This window comes from Ammospiza nelsoni, chromosome 5 (assembly GCF_027579445.1).
Source record: "Ammospiza nelsoni isolate bAmmNel1 chromosome 5, bAmmNel1.pri, whole genome shotgun sequence".
In the NCBI taxonomy this organism is placed as follows: domain Eukaryota; kingdom Metazoa; phylum Chordata; class Aves; order Passeriformes; family Passerellidae; genus Ammospiza; species Ammospiza nelsoni.
Window position 1 is genome coordinate 14,628,003 of NC_080637.1, and position 26,209 is coordinate 14,654,211.

At 38.6% G+C, this 26,209-nt stretch overlaps 2 protein-coding genes across 6 annotated transcripts in view; one reads left to right on the forward strand and one right to left on the reverse strand.

The window, feature by feature from the left end:
• The window catches only part of COG5 (component of oligomeric golgi complex 5), a 174,228-nt gene extending 152,062 nt beyond the window's left edge, over positions 1-22,166 (reverse strand). For 2 of the 3 annotated variants that reach the window (XM_059472074.1, XM_059472073.1), the window contains exons 1-6: positions 21,958-22,166; positions 21,013-21,152; positions 19,954-20,011; positions 17,204-17,258; positions 17,036-17,105; positions 11,921-12,041 (exon numbers count right to left, since the gene is read on the reverse strand). In XM_059472074.1, the coding sequence (XP_059328057.1) occupies positions 11,921-12,041; positions 17,036-17,105; positions 17,204-17,258; positions 19,954-20,011; positions 21,013-21,152; positions 21,958-22,012 (499 nt within the window). In that variant the 5' untranslated portion in view covers positions 22,013-22,166. Of the gene's footprint in view, positions 1-11,920; positions 12,042-17,035; positions 17,106-17,203; positions 17,259-19,953; positions 20,012-21,012; positions 21,153-21,861; positions 21,881-21,957 lie in introns of those variants that run through there. The other variant, XM_059472075.1, reaches the window with a different exon arrangement.
• The window catches only part of DUS4L (dihydrouridine synthase 4 like), a 36,984-nt gene continuing 32,823 nt past the window's right edge, over positions 22,049-26,209 (forward strand). For 2 of the 3 annotated variants that reach the window (XM_059472084.1, XM_059472080.1), the window contains exons 1-3: positions 22,049-22,111; positions 22,786-22,920; positions 23,155-23,276. In XM_059472084.1, the coding sequence (XP_059328067.1) occupies positions 22,811-22,920; positions 23,155-23,276 (232 nt within the window). In that variant the 5' untranslated portion in view covers positions 22,049-22,111; positions 22,786-22,810. Of the gene's footprint in view, positions 22,112-22,144; positions 22,314-22,785; positions 22,921-23,154; positions 23,277-26,209 lie in introns of those variants that run through there. The other variant, XM_059472081.1, reaches the window with a different exon arrangement.

Consider the following 26,209-nt stretch of genomic DNA (forward strand, 5'->3'; position numbering starts at 1 on the left):
GTGATTACATGAAAAAAGGTATGAGACCCTGCTGGTTTTCAGCTGAAGAAGGTCTAACTTCAAGACAACTAAGTCAGTAATTAGACTTAATGCCTGTGAATAACTGAAGGTTGGGCCTGTAAGGTAAACACATAAGACAACTGGACTATTTTATGTTTCGAACAATAACTGAACAGAGATGATAAAATGCTTAAACAATATTTGAATATTATGTGTATGAGTTGGGTGACAAAGAGAAAAAACTACTCCTGTGAAAACAGAATTTTTAAAGCTGTTTCCTATGAAGAATGAAATCTTACTCTACACTTCTCAATACTTTGTGTTACACACAGTAACACCTTCACTGATCCTTTAGGCAAGACAACAGTAACAATAGTTACAGGGATAACTAGTACCAATAGGGATACTGGCTCCCATCCAGGGCCTGAACAAAGATTAGTCTTCAGTCTACTTTTCACAGCTATTTGGTTAGACTTTTTAACCAGAACTGGCTATACTTTAATGAGAAATGAGCAGGATAAAATTAGGTATTATGTTTAAGATTTGAACAACCAGTATTTACTTGAAGAATTACAACAAAATTGTGTATATAATCCAATTTTTCAATTATTTTATACTTCTGAATTTGCCAGGCCTCATTTTCCAGTCCTTAGCTCTTGCCATTTCCTTTCCTGCAAATCCAAGAGCCCTTCTGCGGGTCCTTTATTTTCTCCCCATGAATGCACCTCTACAGTCTTAATCTTCATGAAAAAGGGCCCACTTAATCACCCACTGTGACATGTATAATTGCATTTATTCACAGGTAACCACAAAACTGTTTTTATCTGTAGAGCACAATTCCCTGCACCATTTGCACAAGTACAGATTTGTTTGACACAGCTGCATGAATGCAAGAACAGAAACAACATTGGTAAAGCAATCCCAGCAAGGACACGGTCCAATTCCAAAGCTTTACAGTTTAGTTACCCTATTTCTCTGTTCCAGCTCCCCTAGTAACAAAATCATCTACTAAGAATGTAGAGCAACTGTGAGGTGAGGAGAATATGGCTTATTTAAATACCTGCTTTGGGGAAAAATAACTTAAAGGGAGGTTTAAGTCATCTAAATTTATGCACATAAATCTATAACGCATCTACACAATTTCTTTAATCAATTCAGTAAGCAAAACACACAAATTTGTTTGACAACACATATTTGCCATAAAAAGGTAATTGACTATCATTAATTCAGCTTTACAGCCCTGAATTCTTCTTTCAAATTAATTCAACTTGCCTACTATTTTTTTAGAGTAGCTTTGTATCTACTTGACATTGATATCAACAGAAATACCATCTCCTTTTGAATGCTGGAACAACCCAAGTTGGAGTTTCTCCTACCCTATTCAGTAAAGACCTACAAACTAATGTCTCTGGGAACTTAGCACTTTTGTGTAACATCCTTGTTAGTTGTTGGTATCCTTACTCTATGGAAGAACAAATTACCCTGTCTTCAAACAGAGAACAAGAGCACTTACTGAAAAGTCCTCGTATTCTCCATCTTTATGAACAATCTGAAACTAGTATCTTAATAAGTTTATTCCATGATAGGTGTCTTTCTGGTTCCAGTGAGTCATGGACATTTTTTTTTTTGCAATATTTTAGATTTTTTTTCATACCTATAATCTATATTTGCAATGCATTCAGTGGTATTTATACATTGTTTTCGCTTTGTCACTACATTAGAACAGGCCTTCAGCCAGGAGTACCCTCTCTATTGATTCCCAAAAAGTCAGTATTTCACAACCTAATATTGTCTTCTCAGCAAGGTTTCAGCTTTCAAGTTTGGCTAAATACATGTGCCCCACCTACTGAACAGAAGATCCTCTGCAATGGAAAATCAACTCTTTCCAAAATGAAACACTGAACACTGGGTCTATTCTCAGTTTGCCCTATGCATCACAACTTGCCACTCTGGCAACAAATGTCTTCCAAATCCATTAAGTTTGTTTATTATAAGAGAACACAAAATAACATTTCCTGTGTTAGAAATGGGTGACTGTAAAGCACTGGCTGCAGAGGACAAGTAGTCTACCAACACTGTCCTTCCACACATTTTGGAAACATGCAATGATTCAGTTTTTCTGGTTCAATTCAGTGGGCTGTGAAAGTAACATCTTTTGGGTTTTTTAGTTGACTTTTTTTGGGAGTCTAGATCTATATGCATTTACAGTTACTTCTACTGAAACTTCTCTTTCTATGATCCTCAATGGAATTTTCTGGAAATTATTTTTTACCACCATTATTTGATCTTCCGGTAATCATTCTAATCCAATGCTCACTTCTTTCCTTGGTCACCACAAGTCACCTGTCCATTTTAACCATTTCTATTCTCTCTCACTCTGCTGCTGAATCTGTTTGTTTAAAAAGAAATAAAAACCACTGTTTTGTCGGGCATACAATACTGAAGTGTTATTTCTGAATGAACCACGCTCTTCTTCTGTTCAACCACTGGGTTACACACTAATAAATGCTTCAGACCCAGCAGAAAAAAAAAAGATCAATATTAGAAACTGCTTTTCAGTGTTATTTCCCTGACCACTAAACAACTGATTTCACCATCAGCCACAGAAAAACAAAACTCAGCTACCCTCAGCCAGCATCACTAGAAAAAATATATGTGACATTTCTCTACACCTTTCCATGGACAAATGATCATCTATTGAACTCAAACCAACAATGTGATCATCTTAGAGACCACTACTCTAGTTCTGGGAGAACTAACCTGCAGTTTATTGAATGTCCGAGTATATAAATGCTCAGAGAGAGGGAACTTTTATAACAGAGAAAGTTATAAATGCCAATTCCTACCAGAGCTTCAGACAGTGCCAATGCACACTTAGCCAGAAATATAAAACTGAAATTTCCTTGCAGAACTTCCACCCAGAGCAGAACAGACAACTGGATCCATACTGTTTCAGATGTATCATTCCAGCTGTAAAAGGAACTAGAGAAGTAAATTTTTCCACTCTAGTCATTTGTGTCACCAATTTAAGAGCCCTAGCTCTTTGTTGTTTACTTGAACTTTAATGCCTGTTGAAACAGAGGAAGAATATACCACAAATTTAAAGATGACATCACTCTGTGTTGTTGATATCCCTGCATTCATTTACTGTTTGGAATTATGTCATTCAACTTGCCTTTCTCTTCATGACCATATACACACAGCTTTTGCTTTGTTTATGTAATATGTAAGTGATAATGCAAATTGTTTTCAAAGTCTTGCCATCTAACTCATACTCTCTACAATATACTTATAATTTACAAGTTGCAAAAGGATAATCTCTCAGAGATTCACCACTAACCTGTGTGTCCCTTCCATTCTCACAGTCAAAAGTATTTCTTTTAATCTTTTTTTTTCCATCTTTGATCTAGTCTTTTTATTTTTTTTAATTAATATGGAATTTTTAAGTTCAGTGCACAAAAATTATTAGATTCAAAGGCAGACACAGCTTGCAGACATCTTTTGGTCTTGCTAGTTTTTGTATGTCACCTGGAAACAGAAACCCAAGGTTTTCCTTTCTACTTTTAATTATGCAGTTCTATTGAATAAGTATGACTACTCAGTAACAATATTTTGTCTTAAAACTCCAAGATGTCATAGGATCTGTACTAATTACACAATCATAACTGCTTCACACCAATTAAAAATAAAAATAATCCTCTGAATTAGTATTTACCCTGTATTTGGCTGAACACAAGTATTCATAAACACAAGCTTATTTGTGTTGCTGGTTCTTTCATATCCTATCACATATATGTGATATGTGATATGTCTTATGACATACCTTAGCCAACAAATACAAAAATACTTACTAATGAAACACTTGAAAAGATCAATGGGTAAAGCAAAAACAAGGTCCAAACCTTGTTGCAATGTCATCCTTCTGGTGGGGAACAAATATGCCTTAACAGCAAAATAGAAACAGGTTTGGTATCACTCCTTACTGCTCTATAAGGATACTTTTAGAGGAGAGGGAGAATTTCATAATTAGAGAAACAGAACACAAGTACAGTTTTCAGATTTTAGAGTTACAAATTTGAATTCACTAATTTCAAAATAAAGAAACAAAAATTGGAAAAAAAAAAAAAAACTGAGATCTGACCCTTACATTTAAACCTATTAATGAAAAAAGATAGGATGGAGTAATTGCCAAGATCACCTTCTACAATTTCCCTGTTCATCACTCCTTCTATTCTTCCTTCCAATCAGTTCTTCTTTCAAAATTCCCAAGTCCCTTTATTTCAGCATTAGGCAACACTACAAACCCTAGATACAGCCTCTAGATCACAAAACCCCAGACCATCTGATGTATTACCACAGCAAATGGAAAACATTGCAGTTACAGTAATTTTAAGAAAAAAGAAGTACTGGCTTAATCTCAAACACTGAACTGAATGTGCTACCAATGCAAGCACCATTTGTGCCTCATGTGCCTGTCCATAGATAGACAGTTTAAATGCATAATAATTTATCAACTGCATGATGGGTGCAGTTATTCTGCTGTCCTGACAATAATTCATCTCCAAGCAGAAAACACTTTGTGGCAGTCCATCACATTTCCCCCCTCTCATTCCTTACTTATTGTCCACTATCATTTCTTTCCCACTGGAGCTCTCTGACCTGTTAGAAGTCAATAAACCAAGAGCTGTCAGGCCCAGATTTTACTTTGTACCTGCTGAAGCCTAGCTTAATGTAATACAGGCTACAACCAAAACTTCTTTACATTAGATCATACAATAAAAGTCATAACTGATCTTAATAATGAAATAGCAGAAATCAGATTTAGGGAACAGATGACAGGGAGCTGGAAAGAGTAAAGCTATTTAGAAATCTAAGGAACAAAAGGTGTAGACATCTGTAACTGAAAAAGAAAAAAGCAAAAGACGGAAATAGTCTTTGATAGACCTGGAATACGGATAAAAACTTTTAGAAATACTCCCCATGCTACAGTGAAAGCAACTTGAACACACCATAATTAACTTCTGACACCAACTTCCTACTGGGCTGTCAGTAACATATCACTTAGGAAGAGGTTAACACCACGATAGAAAGTGGAATACAAAACTCATTTTAAAACATCTGACACACAACCCTCCAACAAGGCCTATGTGCTTGAGACTAAACTTACCAAACACTTAATAGTATGGCAAAATCAAATTTTTTGAGTAGTTACAGCTAAAAGATTCATCTCATCAATACCAGAAATCAACTTGATGCTTACATGAAAAAATAGCTCCACTTAATACAGCAAACTTAAAACTTGCTTATGGTTGTTTAATGGAAACTAGGCATGAAGAAATCCCAGAATTACAAACATACTTTGATTCTTTTTCTTGAACTGTATGTATAAAGAAAATGAAATTCAAAACCCTGGTAATTTAAAGGACATGTTGAAAAACAAAACTGCAACAGAAGTTTTTTCTTGCATCAATTCCAACTTCAGTTTTTTCTGTCATGTGCCTGTAATTGTTTAGTGAGCTCTACTGAAATGCATACCAGAGATTAGGTAAAACACGTGAAATATTTATGTAAAATGCTTTGTCTAACATCAGGTTTTCAAGCTAGTAATCCTAGTTGCAGCAAAACAAATTTGATGTTAAAATCTGTATGCTCTGTCTGCCTTGCTCAAAGAAGATAAAGAGCTCTTACACTACTGGCCTCTTAATAATGAGAAATTGTATTAAGTTTTGAAAATCATTCTATTACATGCACATTAATTTGGTATCTTACAGTCAATGTTTCAAATTAATGAACTTGTTACATACAACCAAGAACGTACTTTATTTCAAAAGCCAACAAGAAAAAAATAACTTTCCCACCAGAAAGGGGTTTTTTTGGCCTGGAATACTAGAAATAAAAATTTGCACATCAAATTTTTGCATTATCTTCCATCTTATGGTAACAGAATATCACAAAAAACATAAAGCAAAATAAAAACCAACTCAACTGAAAGGAACATGAAATTGAAGAACATGAAGGTTACATTCAGCTACAGAAAAGCCCAGTATTTTTCAGTCCAGACCACTTCAGTCAAGGTCTGGCAGTATTACTGTTAACACCACTGGGGACAGAAGAAAAATGTTTTAGCAGGATATTTGCACTTCCTATGGATGCAGATGCACCACCTGAAGCAGTGGCACTAATGCAGATGGCTCTGAGCCAGTAATACAATTCAGTCATTCTCAGCAAGACTAATTACACCCCAGGCAAAGAGTCATGCAATCCAAGCCATGTAATTTCTATTAATCAAATCACTTCACTTACCCCTACAGAGCAATGCAGTGTGCTACTGACATGCTGTATTATTTTGGGGAACATTAGATATTGCACAAGGCAGCAAACTGTAAGGCATCTAAGTCTCTAAGCAAAAGTACCATGAAAGCAACACTCCCCTCAAGTTTGATGAGTGTTGATTCTTATGAGAGACTATGTACAGCAGTATTAGTACCACCAAATCCGTCTGCTCTGTGTACCAGCAGAGAAAGACTTCACTGACATGACAGTAGCCAAGTCCATCCTCACTTTAACAGCAGTCAACACAAGATCTGGCATGGCAATCATACACTGTAAATTACTGCTGGGAACAGAAGCAAAAAAAAAAAAAGTTCATGACTGAACAGGATACAGGAAGAAGGCGGCAGCGAAAGAGAGCTGCCACAGTATCCATGGCAGCTGTTCAGACAGTTTACCATGGCAAGTTTAGTAATACTTGTGTACAGACACATAACACATATTGAAAGTTACTGCAAAAACTGCAGCAGCTAAAATGAAACAGCTTTTAGACAACAATATTTAACCTGAGGAACAAATATTGCAGTCAGCCAATCTACAATCACTTCAGAATAAGTCACTGTGTATTAGCTAGACTACTTATGCTATTAAACACTCAATTAATAAGGTACACCATGGAAACCACAGGTAAAGGTATTTCCACCTTGCAATAAATAGGGCTAACCAGTATAAAATAAACTAGCTTAATACTTACCACTAAAACAACAAATTAAAACTGTTGTTTCCTGAATCCTAATTAGTAGTGCTTAGTATTTTGATAAACACATAACAATATTCATCACTCATTCTAAATACTAAAAAAATAAAAGAAAAATAAAGTAATATCTTTCTTAAAAAGTCAGACAGCTTGCCTTCTTTCCCAGAAAAGGGGAAAAAAAATAGATACAGGACACTTACATTCACACAGTCAGTATCACCTTCCTTTTCCTGCTCACTGCATTCTCCTAGACCAGACTGACATAATAGTTTTTGAGGGTCAGTTTTTGCAGCACTCAAGTAACACAATGAACTATGTGAGGTTTATGTGAATGTCAGTCAAAACCAGAAGAGAAGTAATTGTGTCAGAGGGCTGAGATGAAGGTCTTTGAGGAAATTTTTCTATCTCATCTAAAGGAATGATAAGAAGAGGCTGAAGTGATGGCATGAAATTTCCTGTCACACTGTTCTAATAATATTCCAGGTGGTATCTGGGAACAATGCCCAACAAACCAACTTATGAAGAACATTTTATATGAAGCATGCCAATTTAAAATAAAAAAAAAGCAAAACCAACCAAACAAAAAAATGGGGAAGGAGGGGAATATCTCCAAGAGACACAAAGGACTGGGAGCAGATCACCTCACTGAGTCCTCCCACTTCAAGGCAAAATCATCTCTATCTAATTATCCCTGCTTATTGCAGAGGAGTTGAACTAGATCAGCTTTAAAGATTCCTTCCAACCCAAGCTATTCCATGACTATATGATTTCATTCCCAGTACATTTTGTCTAAAACACTTTTAAAAAGGCTTCAAATACTGCTTCACAGCTCCCCTGAAATTATAATTTCTGGCACAACTCTTTCCTAATATTTCAGGAAAAAAATTCCTTTGCTTCATTTCAGGCCCATTACTTACTGCTTAAGTCACAGTGCATATGGAGAGCCATTTAATCCCGTCCCATCTGAAAAACCTTTGTTTATCTGAAGAACATTACTCTCCCTCTCACTCCCCTCTTCTCCAAAACACAGCCACATGCTTCCAGCTCCTTCACTCACTGACTATCCTCAAGACCTGCAGCCACCACTGCTGCTGCGCTTAGGAGCTTCTCTAATTAACATACATCTTCCTTCAATGAGGTGCTTCAAAAGGGACTTGATACTCTGTTTGAAGCAAGAACAAAAGATTATTTTCAAGTGTCTTGCACACAATACCCTTCCTTAGAAATATCAGCACAAACTTTATTGCCAACAATGTCACACTGCTACAAAATAAATGAACAAGTGGCTTGCACTCAATTTGTGAGGAACTATCAACCCTCTCAGCAGAACTGTAATGCATTCAGTCATTTCTGCTGTTCCCCTTCTTAAGTAGAACTATTTATTGTGAGGACTTGCATCTTACCTGATTTTATTTCTCTTTCAGACAAGTGCTATCTCCAATTCGCTAAAAATATTTTTCTTTCTAATCCTGTTTCCCAACATACCTCCCATTCTTCTCTGCTTGATTATTGCTAGCAAATTTAATAAGGATATATGCCATGTTACATCACTCAAATCATTAATGAAAATACAAGCCAGCTGCAGAACACGTTTTAACAACACCCTGCTTGATATATTGCTGGGTAAGTGAACAACAGATGAAGGCTTTTGGGGTACAGCTTTATCTGAACTTCTGCATTCACTGCATGACATTTTCATCTGGATTCTATTGCCAGTCCTGTAGTGTGACACGGTGTCAAGAGCCCTATTTAAATCAATGGTGTCAAGAGCCCTATTTAAATCAAACTACAAGACAGTCATTGATCTCTCCAGTCCCAAGGCCTGTTATGCTGCCAACAAAGAAAATACGGTTGGTTAAACAGGATTCATTCTTGATAAATCTGTGTGCCCTGCTATTTAACAGCACTCTTATACAGACTCGAACAAATAGTTTATTTGTTCTAGGGTTCCTTTGCTTAAGGAAGTCAGGTCAGAAAAAATCTGCTTCTCAGTAGAAGCTATTGTTTCTTGTCATTTCTCTAATTAACACATATTTCTACCTAATTCAAATATTTTATATATTTACCATAGCCTTTCTCATAACTGCAAAATAAACTTCAATACACAACTAAGTAAAAGTTGTGATGGAACTAACATAGATTAGCTACAGGAATATATGTTAAATACATGCCTAAACATGCACATTTGTGTTCCCCAAACATATACACATAGTGTAGCACTACATTAAAAAAAAAAAAAACTTGACAGTTATCTCAAGATTCTGCACAGAATACCTTAGAAGCAATGGAAGGTATCTTTTACCACAGCAAGTGCAAACTTTTACAGTAATATCACAGGGCTGAGTTTGACAAAGCACAAATTACTCTGCACTACATGTACAACAGAAAGGCAATAAACAATGGAATTATTTTTTCCTTGAACAAGAGATGAAAGGGATATTCAGGAATATATGGCTAAAACCACAGATCAGTGTTCATCTTGGACATGAAAGCAAGTCTCTGTGACTCAGAGGTCCCTATCCAATACCAGGCTTTCACACCACTCATGTCTACCACCTATTTACTACCATCAGATGTTGCAGCATTTCCCCAAAGCTTCCATATCTCACCAACTGAACTGCCAGCTCTCAGTGCTGTTCCATGCTTCCCACCCTCAGAGCACCACAGCCCATTTCCCATCTTCCTGAAGCACGGCACTTGCACAGCCTCACCCCAAGCCACCACATCCCCAGTGCTCTCCTGCCACACACCAACACACCACCACCACCCCCTCTCTGCTAGGGATCTCCCACCCCTCCCAATGCTTCCCAAGTCCAGAAGCACAGCACAGCACTTCCCCAGCCATACCCCACATTCCCTGCAGACATTGCCTTCCACAGCAGAACCCTGACCCATGCTGAGTGCAGCCCCCTGAGCTCTCCTCTCCTTGGAACAGAGCTACCCCACAGCCAGCAGTCACTGCCTCTCCACACGGGACAGACTCCTCCAGTTCCCTGCACCAGGGGGGTGCTCCCATCCATGCCATGCTGGGAGGCATGGACAGCTGGGAAGCAGGAAGAATGCAAACCAGCCAAGGGTGACAAAGATGGAGTGGTAAGAGAGAGAAAAGGAAGAAATACCAGGAAAGAAGATGTAGAGAAAAATGACAATAGGTAAGGTATTATACCTGGCCTTAAACCATCCAGAACTAAGGATGAAGGATTAAATTAAGGACCACAAGCCTTGGCTACCCCCATAGACTGTAGGATCCAATTCAAAAGGGTCGCCTAAGGGGACACATTTCCCTTCATGTTCAACAATAATTACTCAGACTTTGCTAAGCTTCAGGAAAACACCAATTATTTGAAAACAAGAAACTCAAAAGACTGCAGCACTTCAAGAAAAGAAAGTGCAAGGCCCTTTTTTTTTTATTTAAATGGTTGTTGTCATCTCATTGCATAGCTCCCATACCTTCTCGGTGATTTCTCATGGACAGCTCCTCACAGCACTGACTCTTTCTTCTTCAAAGCACAACCAACAAACTCCAACTCTCTCCTCACCCAGCTAACCCACTCTTTCGTAGCACTCTTCTTCTTATTGGACACAGCTGTGGCCTATTAAGGGGAGGCCTGTTCCTAATCTTTGGTGATCAGTACAGCTGCAACTCCTCAGGTGTGAGATTACCTTCTGCACCCTCTTTATTTTCTTACATTCTATCCCTCCACAAATGGTGAAACAAAAAAAAAAAGAGGAAGATGAGTAGTAAAAAGTATTTTCTATCGAAGAAAGAAACCTTAAAAACTACACTAAACATCTCAGATTTTACCACTAAATTGTACTAATTTGTTTAATAGGACCAAGGTAATCCAGGTAGTTAACAGATAGTATTATTTTATATATTCTGAAGATGTAAAAGTAGAGCAAAATGGAAAGAAAAGTAAAAATAATCAGATAAAATACTCAAACTTACGATGATACAATTGGCACTTAATTGCTCCAATCAGACTGATATACTAAATAAACACATAAATTTTCTGCTTGCAACACAGCATCTGCCAGTTATAGGACTAAGTCATTGTCTAATAATTTTTTGATCACACAGTATAAAAAGAGCAGTAGTGACAACTATGCAAAATAAACTTCAGGATGATTCTGAATGTTTGATAGTTTAGCCCTCCCACAACCTATTTTTGGAAGTTGGAATTTGAATACCATTAAATCAGAGAAGAACAGCTGGCAAGATACCATATACAACACCACTAACTGATCTCCAAGACTAATGGGATGCTCCTCACTGCATCCTGCAGCACAGTGTGGAATTTCCCAAGCTAGCCCAAGTATAGAAAACATTCTAGCAATGTAACACGAACCTTCATGAGAACTACCTCATTATTCTTCACACAAGGCAATAAAATAAACGGTAAATTAGTCACTACTGCACCAGAACACTTTCAGTATCTGAACTGGGTTAAGTACCTGTATACCATATCACCTATGGCTTTCATAAAAGTCACATGGCCAATATCTTTCTTTAAGGACATAAACTGCAATTTAAACTATGCTTTATTATAGTGTAATGTCTCCCAAAAACTAAATATATATTTGCTGCCTCTGAGTGTGTTTTATAGAAACGTAAACCAGTATGAAATTGCTTCACAAAGAAATTGTTGCCTAAAAGAACATAGGTTATTATCACAGAATTTTCACGTTATTAAATACCAGTATCTAGAGAAGTCATACAAAAATATGTAAAGGACTAATAAGTTCTGTCCATCCCATTTCTCAATTTAAATCGGGAAGTAGAAAGCAAGAACCACAGCAAAAAGTTTTGGGTGTTTCTTTACCTCAAACACTAGTGTGAGTCATGTGAGCACAAGCTAAAAATGTATCTAAAAGTAATTAAGAAGGACTCACCAAGTTCATTGAGACTCTGGGCAGCTTTTGTTATCTCTCTGCTTCCTCCTTGCAGCTGTCCTTGAAGTCTCTTACTGAGATACAAGATGCGTATTATCCTCCGCAGCAAGTCACAGGCAGCCTGCAGGGAAATTGTGGCATTAGGGGATATTATCAGTACATTACCATCACATAATACCACTGCTCAAATGTGGAAACATCTTAACCAAAAAAGGAAATGTGAATGGGAATAAAAACAAGGAACTTCAGAACACTGAAATCCCTTTCTTCCAAAATTTTTTAATATGATTCTGTGTTATATAGACAAAGACTTCCAGAAGCTGGTAATTATATTCATGGGGCTACTGAGATTATTCTGTCACTACCCACACAGAAAACAAAGGAAACTCAGAATCCCATGACAGAGGCCTGTTCTATTCCTAATTAAAAGTGAGTTTTATTTTACCTTGTACATCTCTCCTCAATACTCCTCCCCTCTTAAAGCTTTAGCCAAGTTAAGAAGTTGGCTTTGCCAATCAAATACTCATCCAAAAGAAGCAAAATGGCAGCACTTACTTCAGAAGACAATAAAACTTAAAGAGTAAATTGTAATTACAGATATTGACTCTTATGGTAGGCATATAAGTAAAAACTAATTCTCAGCAAAACTTTTAGAAGGCCAGTCACCTTCACTCACCCAACTGTTAGTTCACATTCTTTCATATGCTTATTAAAATACACGGCATTCTTGGTAAAAAATTAGGAATACGGACATTTACATAAATTTTTAGGAACCATATTCATGTGTGCTTTTATTAGCACCAAATTAGAATAACAGGCATTGCTGACACCTGAATCAAATATAATAGTTTCATAACTTTTCACTCAAGTAATACCTTGAAATACATGATAGAGGAACAGCAACATTCTGGAGTGGGTAACAACTAAAACAGAATTCAGAAATGCAACTCAGATTTCAGTACAGTCACAGATACAGTCCAAAATCTGCAATCAGATTAACAAGGGTGGCAAGTGAGAAATTTGGAACAAGTATGACATAGTTGTTTGGAGCTATTTTCCCTGGTACTGAAGGCAAAGTCTTCTGAAGTATTAACCTTATGGATATCCAAATTAATTTTAAATTACTTTAAAAAATATTTAGTATCCAACAAGAAGTAGAATATCTTTTTCAGACTCAAGTTCATTTATTGAAAAGTGAAGTTGAAGTGCACATATAAAAAATTACACCAGTCAATAATTTCAACCAATATCCACAGCAGACTTGTACAACCTGGCAGTCTCTTCCCAGTGCCAGCACAAACTAACAAATCCACAAATATTTACAGTTTAATTTTATCAAACATCTAGACAAAACAAAAAGGAAAAATTAGGAAAAAACCCACTGAGGCACATCAGGGAAAGCCCAGTTACTCTTGCTGCTTTGGGCTCTCTATCACAGTCTGAAGTGCAAGTTTTCTATGCCTTCTGTGATAACTTAATCATGTGATTTCTATTATACTTTGTGAGAGCTAAGTGGGGCTTATCCTGCTTTGAGAGATTAATGTATTAATTTTTATTAATTCATTTCTTTAATTAGAAAAATCTTGATCCCCATATCACTTTCATATCTGTGAACTAAATTTCTGCAAGACTAATCAAAAATAGCTTCTAGTACAGTGCACTATGCTTCACCAAAAGAGAGGGTTTAGTATTACTATCTTGCTTTCAAAATTAATTACTCTCTAAGCCAGTTGTATACCTCTGGCTAATATTTTTCCCTGAGAATTCACCTTCTGTTATTTTCAAACCTTTTACTTTACACACCAAAAGAGTATTTCTTTTTTTTTTAATTGTTGCTTATTTATTGTCCCAAGAAACAATCTTTTAAATAGAATAAGAGATGGGAGAAGTTACATTTAGATACAAGAGCAAAAAAATGTTTTAATTTTTAGCCCTGGGAAGTAGTAGGAGAAAAAAATCCAAAGACACTGAAGATGCACTCTAAATTTTGTAGTGATTTCTACTGCATTCTACCCTTGACAAAGATTCTTTTTCACTCAAGTATTTTCATTTATGTGAGCTGTCCAACTTGATAAAACTTCCCATCACAGCAAAGAATGCTATATGTAAGGACATGTAACAGAAATAAAGAACTGTATCTAATGGTGAGCTGTTCACAGATGCCAGATCCTCTAACCTGGCTACCCACATAACAGAAGTCTGAATTAATTCAGGAAACATTCCCTCCCTGAGCTGATCAAGTATGCTTTTCTAAAGGGGATGCTTTCATCCAAGAAGAAACAAATTCTACTGATCAAGCAAGAATTGGTTTGGAAAAGGCCAGTGGCCTCAGTCAGTCCAAGTCATTTTAAGTAAAATTAAAAATAAACCCTGATTTTTTTTTGAGATTACATATTAGTTATCTCCTGAATTTTAAACAACATGCCAACAATAACAGAAACTATTACTATAATTTGAGTCATTGAAAAGCTTCTAATCTCAAGTAATTTTAAGACATTAGTGAAAGAAGACCTAATTATAAAGAGTCAGTTGAAAATGTGCCAGTGTGTAGCTCATATATGCAGGTAACTGAATGGATATATTTTGTTGTTTATAAAGCCTGAAAAAAGTGGAGACAGCCCACTATCTTCAGACTATATTTACTATTTATTTACAGTAGCATCACAAAGACATCTGCTACTGGTAAATATTTAAAAGTAAGAATAACTTTAAAATATAGAATTATTGGCGTTTTTTAAAATGTTTTGTAATTATAAAGTTTTTCATACAGCAAGACACTGAAACAAGAGACCATGCAAAAACACTCAGTTAAACAGAGCTTCCCAGAAAAGAATCCTCTGAAGAACAAACTCCCTGTTGACCCATATCAGCTACTAACCACTCCCACTTAGCTTGTGATCAACTATGGAAAGAGTCAGAAGAGGACAATATCATTTAGAGCAGGAAGTGAGCTTTCAGTGTCTGCTGCTGCCTTGGGATGCCATGAGGCTCTAAGAGCACAGAAAGACAAAATATGTACAAGAACATAGCAGAGATTTAGAATTCAGGACTAGATTTGAAGTTTAACAACAAACTTGCAGTGAGAATGTTTATGAAAAAGCCAGACTATATTAAAAACAATTAAGGATGGCAAAATCTAGTTTTATGCAAGTCAAATATTCCTTCAGTTAGTGAGCAGTCCCACAGCAATCAATGCAGAGGTATTAAAAGAACACCACCACAACTCCAAGAGGCACTGAAACATCACACATTCCAGCAAAACATACCTGCCAACCCTACAGATCTTGACAGAAGGCAACCTCTTTTACTGGCTATCTACATCTACCAATTGTACATCAGCTGATAAAATTAGTAAGTTTGACAATGTCCCAAACCACAAGTCTTGCATTTGGGAGCAATTTTAGGTCCTAAGCCCTGCCATCACCAGGAATTCAATTGTTTGCTGTGCTGTGCCCTTCCTTCCTCAACAAATGAGTCCCTCGGGTAAAGGATACTCCAGCAGTGCATTTTTAGGAGGCTGGAGAGTTGAGATTTGACTCAACTCTCCATAAATTCAGCTTCATTAATGAATTCAGGTGTCCTGACCCTCAACTCCTCCCAGCAGTGCAGTGTAACATAAAGCACTCACAAAGTATCTGCCAACACAGAAGGGACAGCAGCTCTTGTGATGAAACTTTGACTCTCACTGGCAGAGAACCTGGAATCATCATTCCTCTTTCTACACTGATGCTAAAAGAGCAGCCTATCAGACTCCCACTCTCCACCTCTTTTTCCTGACTTACAGCAAAAAAAGTCAGATCTTACAAATCCCCTGGCACAGCCTGAATAATGCTGACTCTGGATGGATGCTGCTTTTACACCACAGGAAAACCCATGTAACAGCCAAGAGGAAGCATCCAAGAAACATCTCCTAAGTTCAGGGACTCCTTCTCCTCAGACATCCTTCTGCAGTCTGACTTTGTGTAAGGGCAGGCTACAAAACATCTTCATCTTTATTCCCACATTCCCACAACTTTTTCTACATGCACAACACACATCAGAGAACAACAAAAAAATCTGCACCTAACCTGCCACATGGAAGTCATGGGACTTTTGGCCAGTGGCAAAAAGAGTAACAGCTGGAGCTGAAAACAACAGTAGCATCTGGCCAAACTGGCTGCACAGAGTGTTAAGAGCTCCCTGCTGAACTTCACTGCTACTGAAAGTAACATAGAAAATAGAAGTTCAGCCAAGAGAGTGCAGCTGCTCCACTAGTCCCCAGACTAGAATCTGCAGCTTCACCTACTCTACAACAGCAGTCACTTGCAGATGGCAATCTCCTAGAGTGTACATCCACAGCTCAAAATTCAGGTAAACATGCAAAGAAAAACAGTTCCAACAATAACTCATTAAACAATTGTGGGGCCAGAGCTGTATTGCATTTCAAACCATACACTTAATAGAATGCAGATACATGACTCCTGAAGATCTATGGAAAAGTTTTCAACTACTATAAAATCATCAGTTAAGTGTTTGACACTTATCTCACCATCACTGTGATAAGCTCTCTCCCACTGCTATCCTCTAACAGACATTACATCCTTCTGTAGACTCCACTTATATTTAAAAGGCAGGCACAGCTATGCACCTGGGCTTACAAAACTCCACAACCACAAATAGCTCCTTAAGTTGCATCTTGGCTGTTGAAGAAATCTGAAAGAATTTTGAAAGAATTAATTCTCAAACTCTTTACTAAACTGCAGCAAAGCCTGCACTAACTTAGGGGTGAAAAGCATCTTCTACACAACAGTACCATAACATTAAATACCAAATTAACACAAACAGTTACGGGAATTTAATTAATCTATACAATTTATTTAATCTATACTCAGATAACCGTTCTCTCTTCCCTCCATCTCTAAAAAAACTTACTAAGCCAGTGCAAAGATCAATTTCCTACTTTCCTACTAAACACTTCTCAGTAGCTCTTGAAGAGAAACAAATACTGATTTTCAGAAAAATACTGAAAATGAACTAGAGGCTACTGGAGTAGAAAAACTCTACTCATGCCTGACAATTGTGAAGTAACACACATTCAAAGAGAATTTTTTAAAGGATATTTTTAATGCAACTTACTTGAAGTTTTGCTAGCTGAGCTGTGCGAGACACTATTTTGTTGTAGGGGTCAACAATTTTGACTTTAATTCTAAAAACAAGAAGAGAAAATTATTTATAGCAGTGTTAATAAATAGCATTATAGAACATAAGGATTTATACTTTCTAATTGCATAATGAATGTCATACCTATCAACAGTGCTTTGTAGAGCACCAATTCTAGTTTGCATCATTTGGAGGACACCTGCAAAATAAAGCAGATTTTTTACATCATTCATCAATTACAGAGACATAAGAAAATTATAGAAAGAGTTTTTCTTCAAATCATAGTAACTACTTTAGCATAAACTAAAAACAGTTTCCCCCTTTATAAAAGAGCATCACAGAAACCAAAATTAGTAGGCATATTGGGAAATAAAATGAGCAGGTCACTTACTGAATGTTATGGAAAATGTATTGGTAGAGAACATAAATCTGCAGAATAAATATCACTCCAAAATCCATCATTTGTGAAATTTCAAACACTATTTGGAGGATGCTACTTTCTAAGAGAATGTTGATCAGGACTGCAGTTCAAACTATACAACCTGGTATAAACATCTGACCATGATATATAAAAATGGCATAACATATTTAACACTATTTATTTAACATAGTGACTAGGACAAAGAGAACTGAGATGATAAATTATTCTATTTCAAGGTTTTCATCCTGTGCAGAAGGATCTTTAGCAAAAATTAAGGTATCAGTGTCATTGTAAGGTCATCTAATTTAGACTACAAGCAGAGCAAACTACCCTAATCATGTTTGTTCCGCATTAGTTTGGCAAAGCAGCACAAGGAAAGCCAACAAGCGTGCCTGTTCTTTTCTTGGTAAATTACAAACTAAGTAGTAGGGGACAGGAGTCATTTTTGCAATACAGAATCAGCCTGCTGAGAATTAATTAAGTTAGACAAACCCAGGCCTATGAAATTATTTTTGTTTCAGTTACTGTTAGCGTTCTAAAACATACAACATTTTTGTAAAGCCCTGTCTACAAGCATGCCATCATTAAATCAGATAAAACTGCAGCATGATACAGTGAGATGGAAGACAAACAAAACTACTACAAATAGTTGCATTCACGTTGTCCTGTACTGTGACTGTATCTCACTCATTTTATATAGATAGATAAATTCTCATCTTCTCCATATTTCAGAACTCGTGTGTTCACTGTTATTTATACATGTATGGCATGCAACAGATCATGAGGATGAAGATATGAGATACAGTGAAAAGCTGGCAAAATAGACTGCATTGCCCACCTTACACTGCAATAATGGGGCACAACATTGCTGCATCTATGGCTGTAACAGTGCTATTAAGCATCCAACAGCCCTCTTCCCAGAGGACAGAATAAGGATGGGAGAAAAGGCACTCTCCCTTCTCCATCTGCTGATACCTGATGATACAATTCAGCCTAATCCTAAAGTAAGGTGTAGCTCAAAATACCTACTGAACTACCTATAGAGAGAAAAGAATACGTAAAACAGAGCAGGCCTAAAAAAGAAAAGACTCTACAAGCTGGATGTACCAATTTGAAATGTTTAATGAGATTCACTTTCACACATCCAAATGACTGTGCATGCTGTGAATTAGCTCCATAATCTTCATTTGCTAACATACTTGATAAATATACCAAGAGCTATGCATTTTTAACTTCACAATTAAAAAATCTGTTGGCATTTATCTTTTCTTTTTCTTATAAATCTTGACTCAGTGTTTCTTTTAAGAGCATAACACTAAGTAAATGGAAAAATTTCAACAAATTTGAGGTGAATTGAATTTTATTTTTACTTTGCCAAATTAGTTGTAAAACATGCATTATTTACCACACCTGCCTGACAGAAATGTTTCCTAACTGATAGTTGTTTTGAAGTACATCATTCTTTCCTCAGAGCAATTTTAGGAAGAAATGCCTTCAGAAACAACCATCATTTCAGAAAACAGAATTCCACTGAGCACAAATTGCTGAAGATTGTTACAGGGAGGTATTTATCAGTCACAAGATTCACCACACATTCCTGTCTACTTCTTATTTGGAGAATGACACATATTTCAGTTTTTTATACTTGATTCTCCAACTGTTTAAAAAGTTATTCAGGAGCTACTGTTACTAGATTAAACAGCCATTTCTTTAATTTTACAACTATATGCAATTACTGACACAAAACAGTGAACCCAAGCAACTCCAAACACTACGGATACTGTCTGCACCAAAACCCACACTATAATACCAAACGATATGACACTCTCAGCAAAGTGACAAAGAGCAGAATGGCAGGTTTAATGAGCTCCTGGCATGAGAACAGTACACTGCAACCATCTTCTATACAGTCAATAGTTCCTAAGCAAGCCTTTGAAAATCAGCAGTTTATGTTAAAATCCACATCTCAAAGAGTAGAATAAAACAAAGGTATGTATTTAACTTAGGAGCCCTTCCCTAGTAAAAAGTATCTCAATGTGGTTTAGATGATGTGTTATAGCCTGTTTGGTTAAGATGTGCAAACTATGCAATACATGAACGTGCAACAGAAAATTGGTGCTTATGGCAACAGACACCTATCAATGTTGCAACAAAACTAGGCTTATTTAGAAAAATATATTAAAAGGTAAAAGAAGGCTTTATTGTTAAAGTTGCTCAGAACATTATCAAAATACATTTTCCCATTAAGATGCTGCCCCAGAGAAGTATCAGCCAAATCTTCTCCTTGGAGCTCCATCTACTGACGTAAGGAAAAAAAACTAAAATAAAAAAGCTGCCACATGTTAGTCCTCAGAAATCAGAGCTGGAGCTTTAACATTAGGGACCAAAGTTGGCAGTGAATGAGTTCCCTGCACAGATCCTAAAAGTGCTTCCTCCACTGTAAGGATAGCCAGCATAATACAACAATATTTACCTTCCAGGGATTCAATTCCAGTTGCTTGGGCCAACAGATCTTCATGTCTTGCAACAACCTTAAAAAAAAAAAAAAAAAAAAAAAACAAAATAGAAATCAATAGAGAAAAATGGGGTCATGAGCCTAAAAGAAAAAAGTATTAAATATATCACAATCATTCCTACATTAGGCATTTAAGTATCAGCACCCCTATATCAGTCAGATATAGGAAAAAGCAGGTACCTCTCACAGGAGAAAGGATTGTAACAACACAAGGTGTTTTAACTCACAAAAGCAGCAAGCTCAGAATGAGAAGAGGGTCAGAAATTAATTAAGATGTGCAGCAGAGCTGACATCTTAATTAGAGACAGCAGAGCACATTTCAACACATCTTGATACTTAATAATTGTAAATGTGAACTTACTAATCACACCATAATAATGTATATTCTTTTTTTTTTTTCTATTTATGACATATATAAACTAGTTCCCAAAGAATTTACTAACTGGGGCAGGAGGAGGGAAGAAGCAAGTGCTGAAACTACAGACAAACTTAGCAAGTGTTCTCATTACAATGTCTACTGTGGATTTATGATTTCTGCATAGAAGAAGTCTTCTATCTTAACTCAAAAGCCTTTCTGAAGGTGTAGAGGTATGTTAACATAGGTTATATCTGCCTAGCTAAAGGTAAGTCCCAGGGCTTATGCTGCTCTTCAGCACGTGATGTAAAGGTGCAAGCTCTCCCTATCTTCTCACAATGCCATGCTGAACATGGCCTAAAGTGTTTATGAGAGTTGACACAATCATTTGGAAAGAGTTTTCCTTCTTACCAGGAAGAGTAAAACAGAATACAGTGATAAGACTACAAAACCTGAAACAATACATGGCTACCTGCTAGGAGTACTGACTGTAGGCTTAACTGAGTTGTCCAACTCACTCCTAGTTTAGCTGCAAGCTGTACCTTTAGTAACTGCTTGCAGAGGAACTGGGCAATATCACAAATTACAAGCTTATAAGAACACTAAGTTTTTGACTAGTTTATATCAATCACCCCAGAATAACAGGTACATTTTAAACTTACTTGTAAATGCAGCTCTTTATCCAACTGACTAATACCTTGAGCAAGTTTAGCCAACTGCTCAGCTATCACAGCCTGATGGATGGACTGGGAAGTGTAAGCTTTCACATCAAAGTCTTCTCTGAAGAAGTCAGCATAGCATTCTGTAAAAGGATTTAGGATTTTAGGGATTTATTTTCATGGTTTGGAAGAATGAAATAATACTTATAGCCCTGCAGTGTACAGATCTCTGTCAATTTCTTCAACATAATAGTAAATGTTCTCTACATCACACAGTACAAACGTCGGAAGAGGGCACAATCATAAGAAACAAGTCTGGAACCGGTAACTGAGGTTCGTGTTTGTTTTGGGGATTTTTTTTTTTTTTTTTTGCAAATGGTGATAAAGTCACATGTTTCTTTATTTCCCACACCCTTCTCTTGAGCAGAATACACTAATAAGTATCAATATCTTATTTTCTCAAACTTTGCAGTGTAACCAGAGTGAAGCTGTTGAGCCTGTACCCATAGCCAAACACACGAGTCAGCTGCAAATCATTGACAAGTAGCATGAGACAAAACTTCATGAAATCAGCGGATTTCGACAACAGTTTATAAGTTTATAAAACAATTATGAAATAACACTGCAATTATAACTCTGGATCAACCAAGACCAGAGTTCCCAGACAGCTACTCTCAACTCAACCGAGCACCTTCGCCTCATGTTCCAACGCAATTTCTTTCTCTTTGGGAGCAAGCGAGCTCCAGCGCACACTCCGCGCACCCATCGCGGTCCCTCCCCGCACCGGGGCATTCGCTCCCCCGCCCGAACTCCCGGGGCTCCCCCGCCCGCCCGGCCCACCGCCGCCCTCACAGGGGACTCTCTGGCCCGCCGCGGAGGGCCCCCGGGACGGTCGTGCCGGCGGGGCTGTGCCCGGCGCTGCCCCCCGAGCCCGCGGCCGCGCCTCACCGTCCGCCCGCAGCTCGGCGAGCGCCGGGGCGGGGGCGGCCCCCGCCTCCTCCATGCTGGCGGTGCCGGAGCCCGCGCGTCACTCCCGGACGCGGCGCACGGCGATGATAGCGAAGGAGCGCGACGGAGCGGGCGGCGGCGGCACCGGCACGTGGTGAGCGGAGCCGGCGGGAGCGAGCGCGGCCCGGACCGGGCCGGGGGGAGCCGTGCCGTGCTGGGGGGAGCCGTGCCCGAATGGGCTGTGCTGGGGGGAGCTGTATCGTGAGAGGCCGTGGTGCAGGGGGAGGCTGTGCCTGGGGGAGCCGTGCCCGAATGGGCCATGCTGGGATGGGCCATGCCATGAGGGGCCGTGCCGGGTGAGGCTGTGCTGGGGGGAGCCGTGCCGGGAGGGGCCGTGCAGGGTGAGGCTGTGACGGGGGAAGCCGTGCCATGAGGGGCCGTGGTGCAGGGGGGAGCCGTGCCGTGAGGGGCCGTGCAGGGTGAGGCTGTGCCGCGGGGAGCCGGGCCGTGCAGGGTGAGGCTGTGCCGCGGGGAGCCGGGCCGTGAGGGGCCGTGCAGGGTGAGGCTGTGCCGCGGGGAGCCGTGCCGTGAGGGGCCGTGCAGGGTGAGGCTGTGCCGCGGGGAGCCGGGCCGTGAGGGGCCGTGCAGGGTGAGGCTGTGCCGGGAGGGACCGTTCCGTGAGGGCTGTCCCCGGCACCCTGCGGGGAGCAGCCTCTGGCCGGTCGCTTCACCAGAACGGCAGTGCTGTGTAAACTGTGCTGCTCTGCAGCACCGCCCGTGAGAAGTAGCTGAATGACGAATGTTTCAAACGCTGTTTGTTTTTTCCAGATGCTGCAAGGACTGTTAGTTATACATGATTGGTGACATCAGAGAAACTAAAGAATGCCAACTAAAAGATCCCATGGATTTGTTTCATTCTGGGCAAGTTGTAAAAATATGTGCTCCTATGGTCCGCTATTCAAAGTAAGTAATTGTCATGTCAGCTCTGTCATTTTCACTGCTTAGAAACTTGTTTCTCAAATTTATAATGACTAAAAATGGGTGATTACCTTCTTCTCCTTTATTTAAGACAGAGGTAGATGTGGGACGTGAACATCTTGAACATCCCCACAATACTGCATGTTAGAACAGCATTTTAGGGTAGCTAATCAGAAAAATGCCTTAACTATTTACCTCTTAATCTTCATGTGTCTGCAGGTTGGCTTTCAGAACCTTGGTTAGGAAGTACAGTTGTGATTTGTGTTATACACCAATGATAGTAGCAGCTGATTTTGTGAGATCTGCAAAAGCCAGAGACAGCGAATTCACAACAAACAAAGGTATTGTTTTTAATAAACCATTGTCTTGTCAGAATGTTTTATGTGATCATAAGTGAAATTGACCAGGTGAATGAAGTGAGTTACAAAACTTGACATCAGTTAACAATTTTGGTATACTGTCTGATTATAAAAACACAGAAATAATCTAGTGAGAGTAAGCACAGTCCAGTGATAGTGGGTGAAATTAAATAGTGGAAAACCTTGTCTTCACCTGAAATCAAGGGCTCCAAAGTGATTTATATCTGTGGGGGTTGACCACACATAGCTACTCACTCATTCTTCCTTCATTCTCCCAGCGCACGGGGGAGAATAGGAAAAGCAAATGAAAGAAAAATTCATTTGTTAAAATAAAGGCAGCTTAATATGTAAAGGGAAGAAAAAGGGAAAGAAACAAGTTATGCAAAGGCAATCACTTCCTACTAGCAGACCAATGCCTGGTCTGGACCACTGGAACAAAAATTCCTTGTCCCAACCCACTTTTTTTGTTTCCCTATCATCCAATTTCCTTGCTGAGCTTGGTGTTATACAGTATGGACTACTCCTTGTTTCTGTTCGAGTCAGCTGTCATAGCTTTGCTGCAAACTTCTTGCCCACCCCAGTCTGTTTGTTGGGGGTAGGGGAAAGCAAAGTGAGAAAACCAGGAAGTTTTGACACTGTGCATGTACTTTGCAACAACAGCCAAAACAGCTGTGAATTATCAACATTGGTTTTATCACAAAATCCAAAATGCAGCACCACACAGGCTACTGTAAATGAACTTGAAATAAATTTGACAAGTAACTCCATCACATCTAGACCACGTACCAAGATGACAGTAAGATTCTTTTTCTAGCAATTGTTTCATGTGTGTTTTAGAGACAAACACTCAGCTCATCCAGGAAAATTTTCTAGTCTCTAGCAAAAATAAGAGTGTTACTAAAGGTGAAAAAAGCAATAGACCAGGCATTGATACAGTGGAGTCAAGGACTGACAAAAGAAGAAGGGTTTCATATTAGCCAGACTGGAGGGTGGAAGGGGCTGTTCGTGGATGATTGAGGAAACGAGCATAAGAAAGCACAAAAGAGACCAGAGGTTTAAGCATGCCTGGGGTTGAGGGGGAGAAGCAAGGCTTCAGGCATGGTACAGAAACATAACCAGACCCTATAATAAGAAGTATGAGACCTATACAGTGTCATGGCTATAAAGAGATCTGAAGTATGTGGGAAGAGGTGACGAGAACGACAGAGATCTGTTGGCGTGAAGTGGCTGCAGCAGAACAGTGTGACAAGGAATGCATGAGCATAGGCTGCAGCTGGAGGAATGAAAAGCACCACTAACATGCAAGTAAGATCAGTGTAGGGTCTATAAATTGGGATGATTTAGTCTATTCAGGCCACAGAATTTGTGTTTTTGTAAGTGTATGTGTAATAGGGAAGTGTATTTCACTGTTTTAGCATTGGCTATGTGTTATGGTAATAAATCACCCACTATTATGGTGCATTATTCAAATAGAACAGAGCAATTACAGAGAAAATTCACATTGGAAAGCACAGGTAGACTCTCTTATGAGTGGAATGCAACTACAAAAAATCCATTAATAACTCATTGAATGTAAAAATAAATGAGTAAGAACATAACTGACTCAAAAATGTATGGGTCAAAGCACCACAGTTCCTAGTTTGCCCCCCTTGAATTTGCTTACACTTCTGATCTACACTAAGTATGGTGGCATTGAAGTTCTACAGCTCAGATATGGAGTGTATTCTGGGGAGTGCTGGGATAGGGAAAGAGGAGATGAAATGTCTTAGTGTTGTAAACAACATCCTTTTCCTACTCAGTTGCTTTGTGCTGTCCTTAATTTTACAGGCCTATGAAACACTCTGCTTCATGCTTTGACCAGATTATAGTATTTACATTATTGGCATTTATATTTTGTGTGGTTTTATGTTTAACTTGCTGGCTGTTTGGGGATTTTGTCTTCTAATTAGTGGGGTAGGTTTGCAATTTATGTTTTGCATTTTCTTCTGCATTCCTGTTTCTTTGTTTTGTATTTCTCAGAGGTAGGTGTTCTTTGTGGCTGCTGCTAAAAAAAATTTATGTGGCTAGACTTAGTATTTATATTACTTAATGCTCAACAAAGAGAAACTAGGCATGTGGGCTTATTCTGAAATATTAGGTATAACAATGTAAATCTCTTCAGCTAGAGCACTATTAAAAGGACACTTTTAAAAATATACGTGCAGGTTTTTTTTTTGCTTGCTGGATTTTTAGGTAACTTTTAGAAGTGCCTCAGCTTGATTGAGAGGGTAGTGGTGGCCTTTCTTACTTAATCTCCACCATTTCAATAACTACTTACTTTCCTCTAAAACAGAAAAATGTTTAGAAAGCACTTGTGGTCTCTTCAGTACAAGAAGTGCACTTGTTTTGTGCATTTGTTGGATCATCTCTTTCCATCAGTGCTCTGATACCACGCTGCTGCTTCTTAACTACAGCAATTGTTTACATGGAAAGTGAGTGCTGAGACTGCTTGAGATATTTGAGATGCCTTTAATGTAATGCAGTAGCTGTAAAAGAGGAACTCATGTTCCAAATGACCATCTGGCTCTCTGCAGGGGCTTAGTAAATCACAAGTAGTTCAGCAGACCCAAGCTGAGGGGCACTGGCACTTTGGTTTCTCACTAGAGACAAAGCTGCTAGAGATGCTCCTGCACACGTGTGCTCATTCCAATTCTGCGTGTCACGTTGTGGACAGAAAACAGCCATGTTGACACAGAAAAGGAAAATGATGGGCGGGGATGAGGAAGGGCAAAGCTTGTGGGTGTTTTAGTTCTTTCCTGAAGGATTGGTTCTGTAAGCAAGTTTCAGACCTGGCAAGACAGACAGCACAGCAAAGGGGCAGCATGCAACAAGAAGGGGCAGGCTAAGAGGGGAAGTGTGAAGGCTGCTGAAAATTA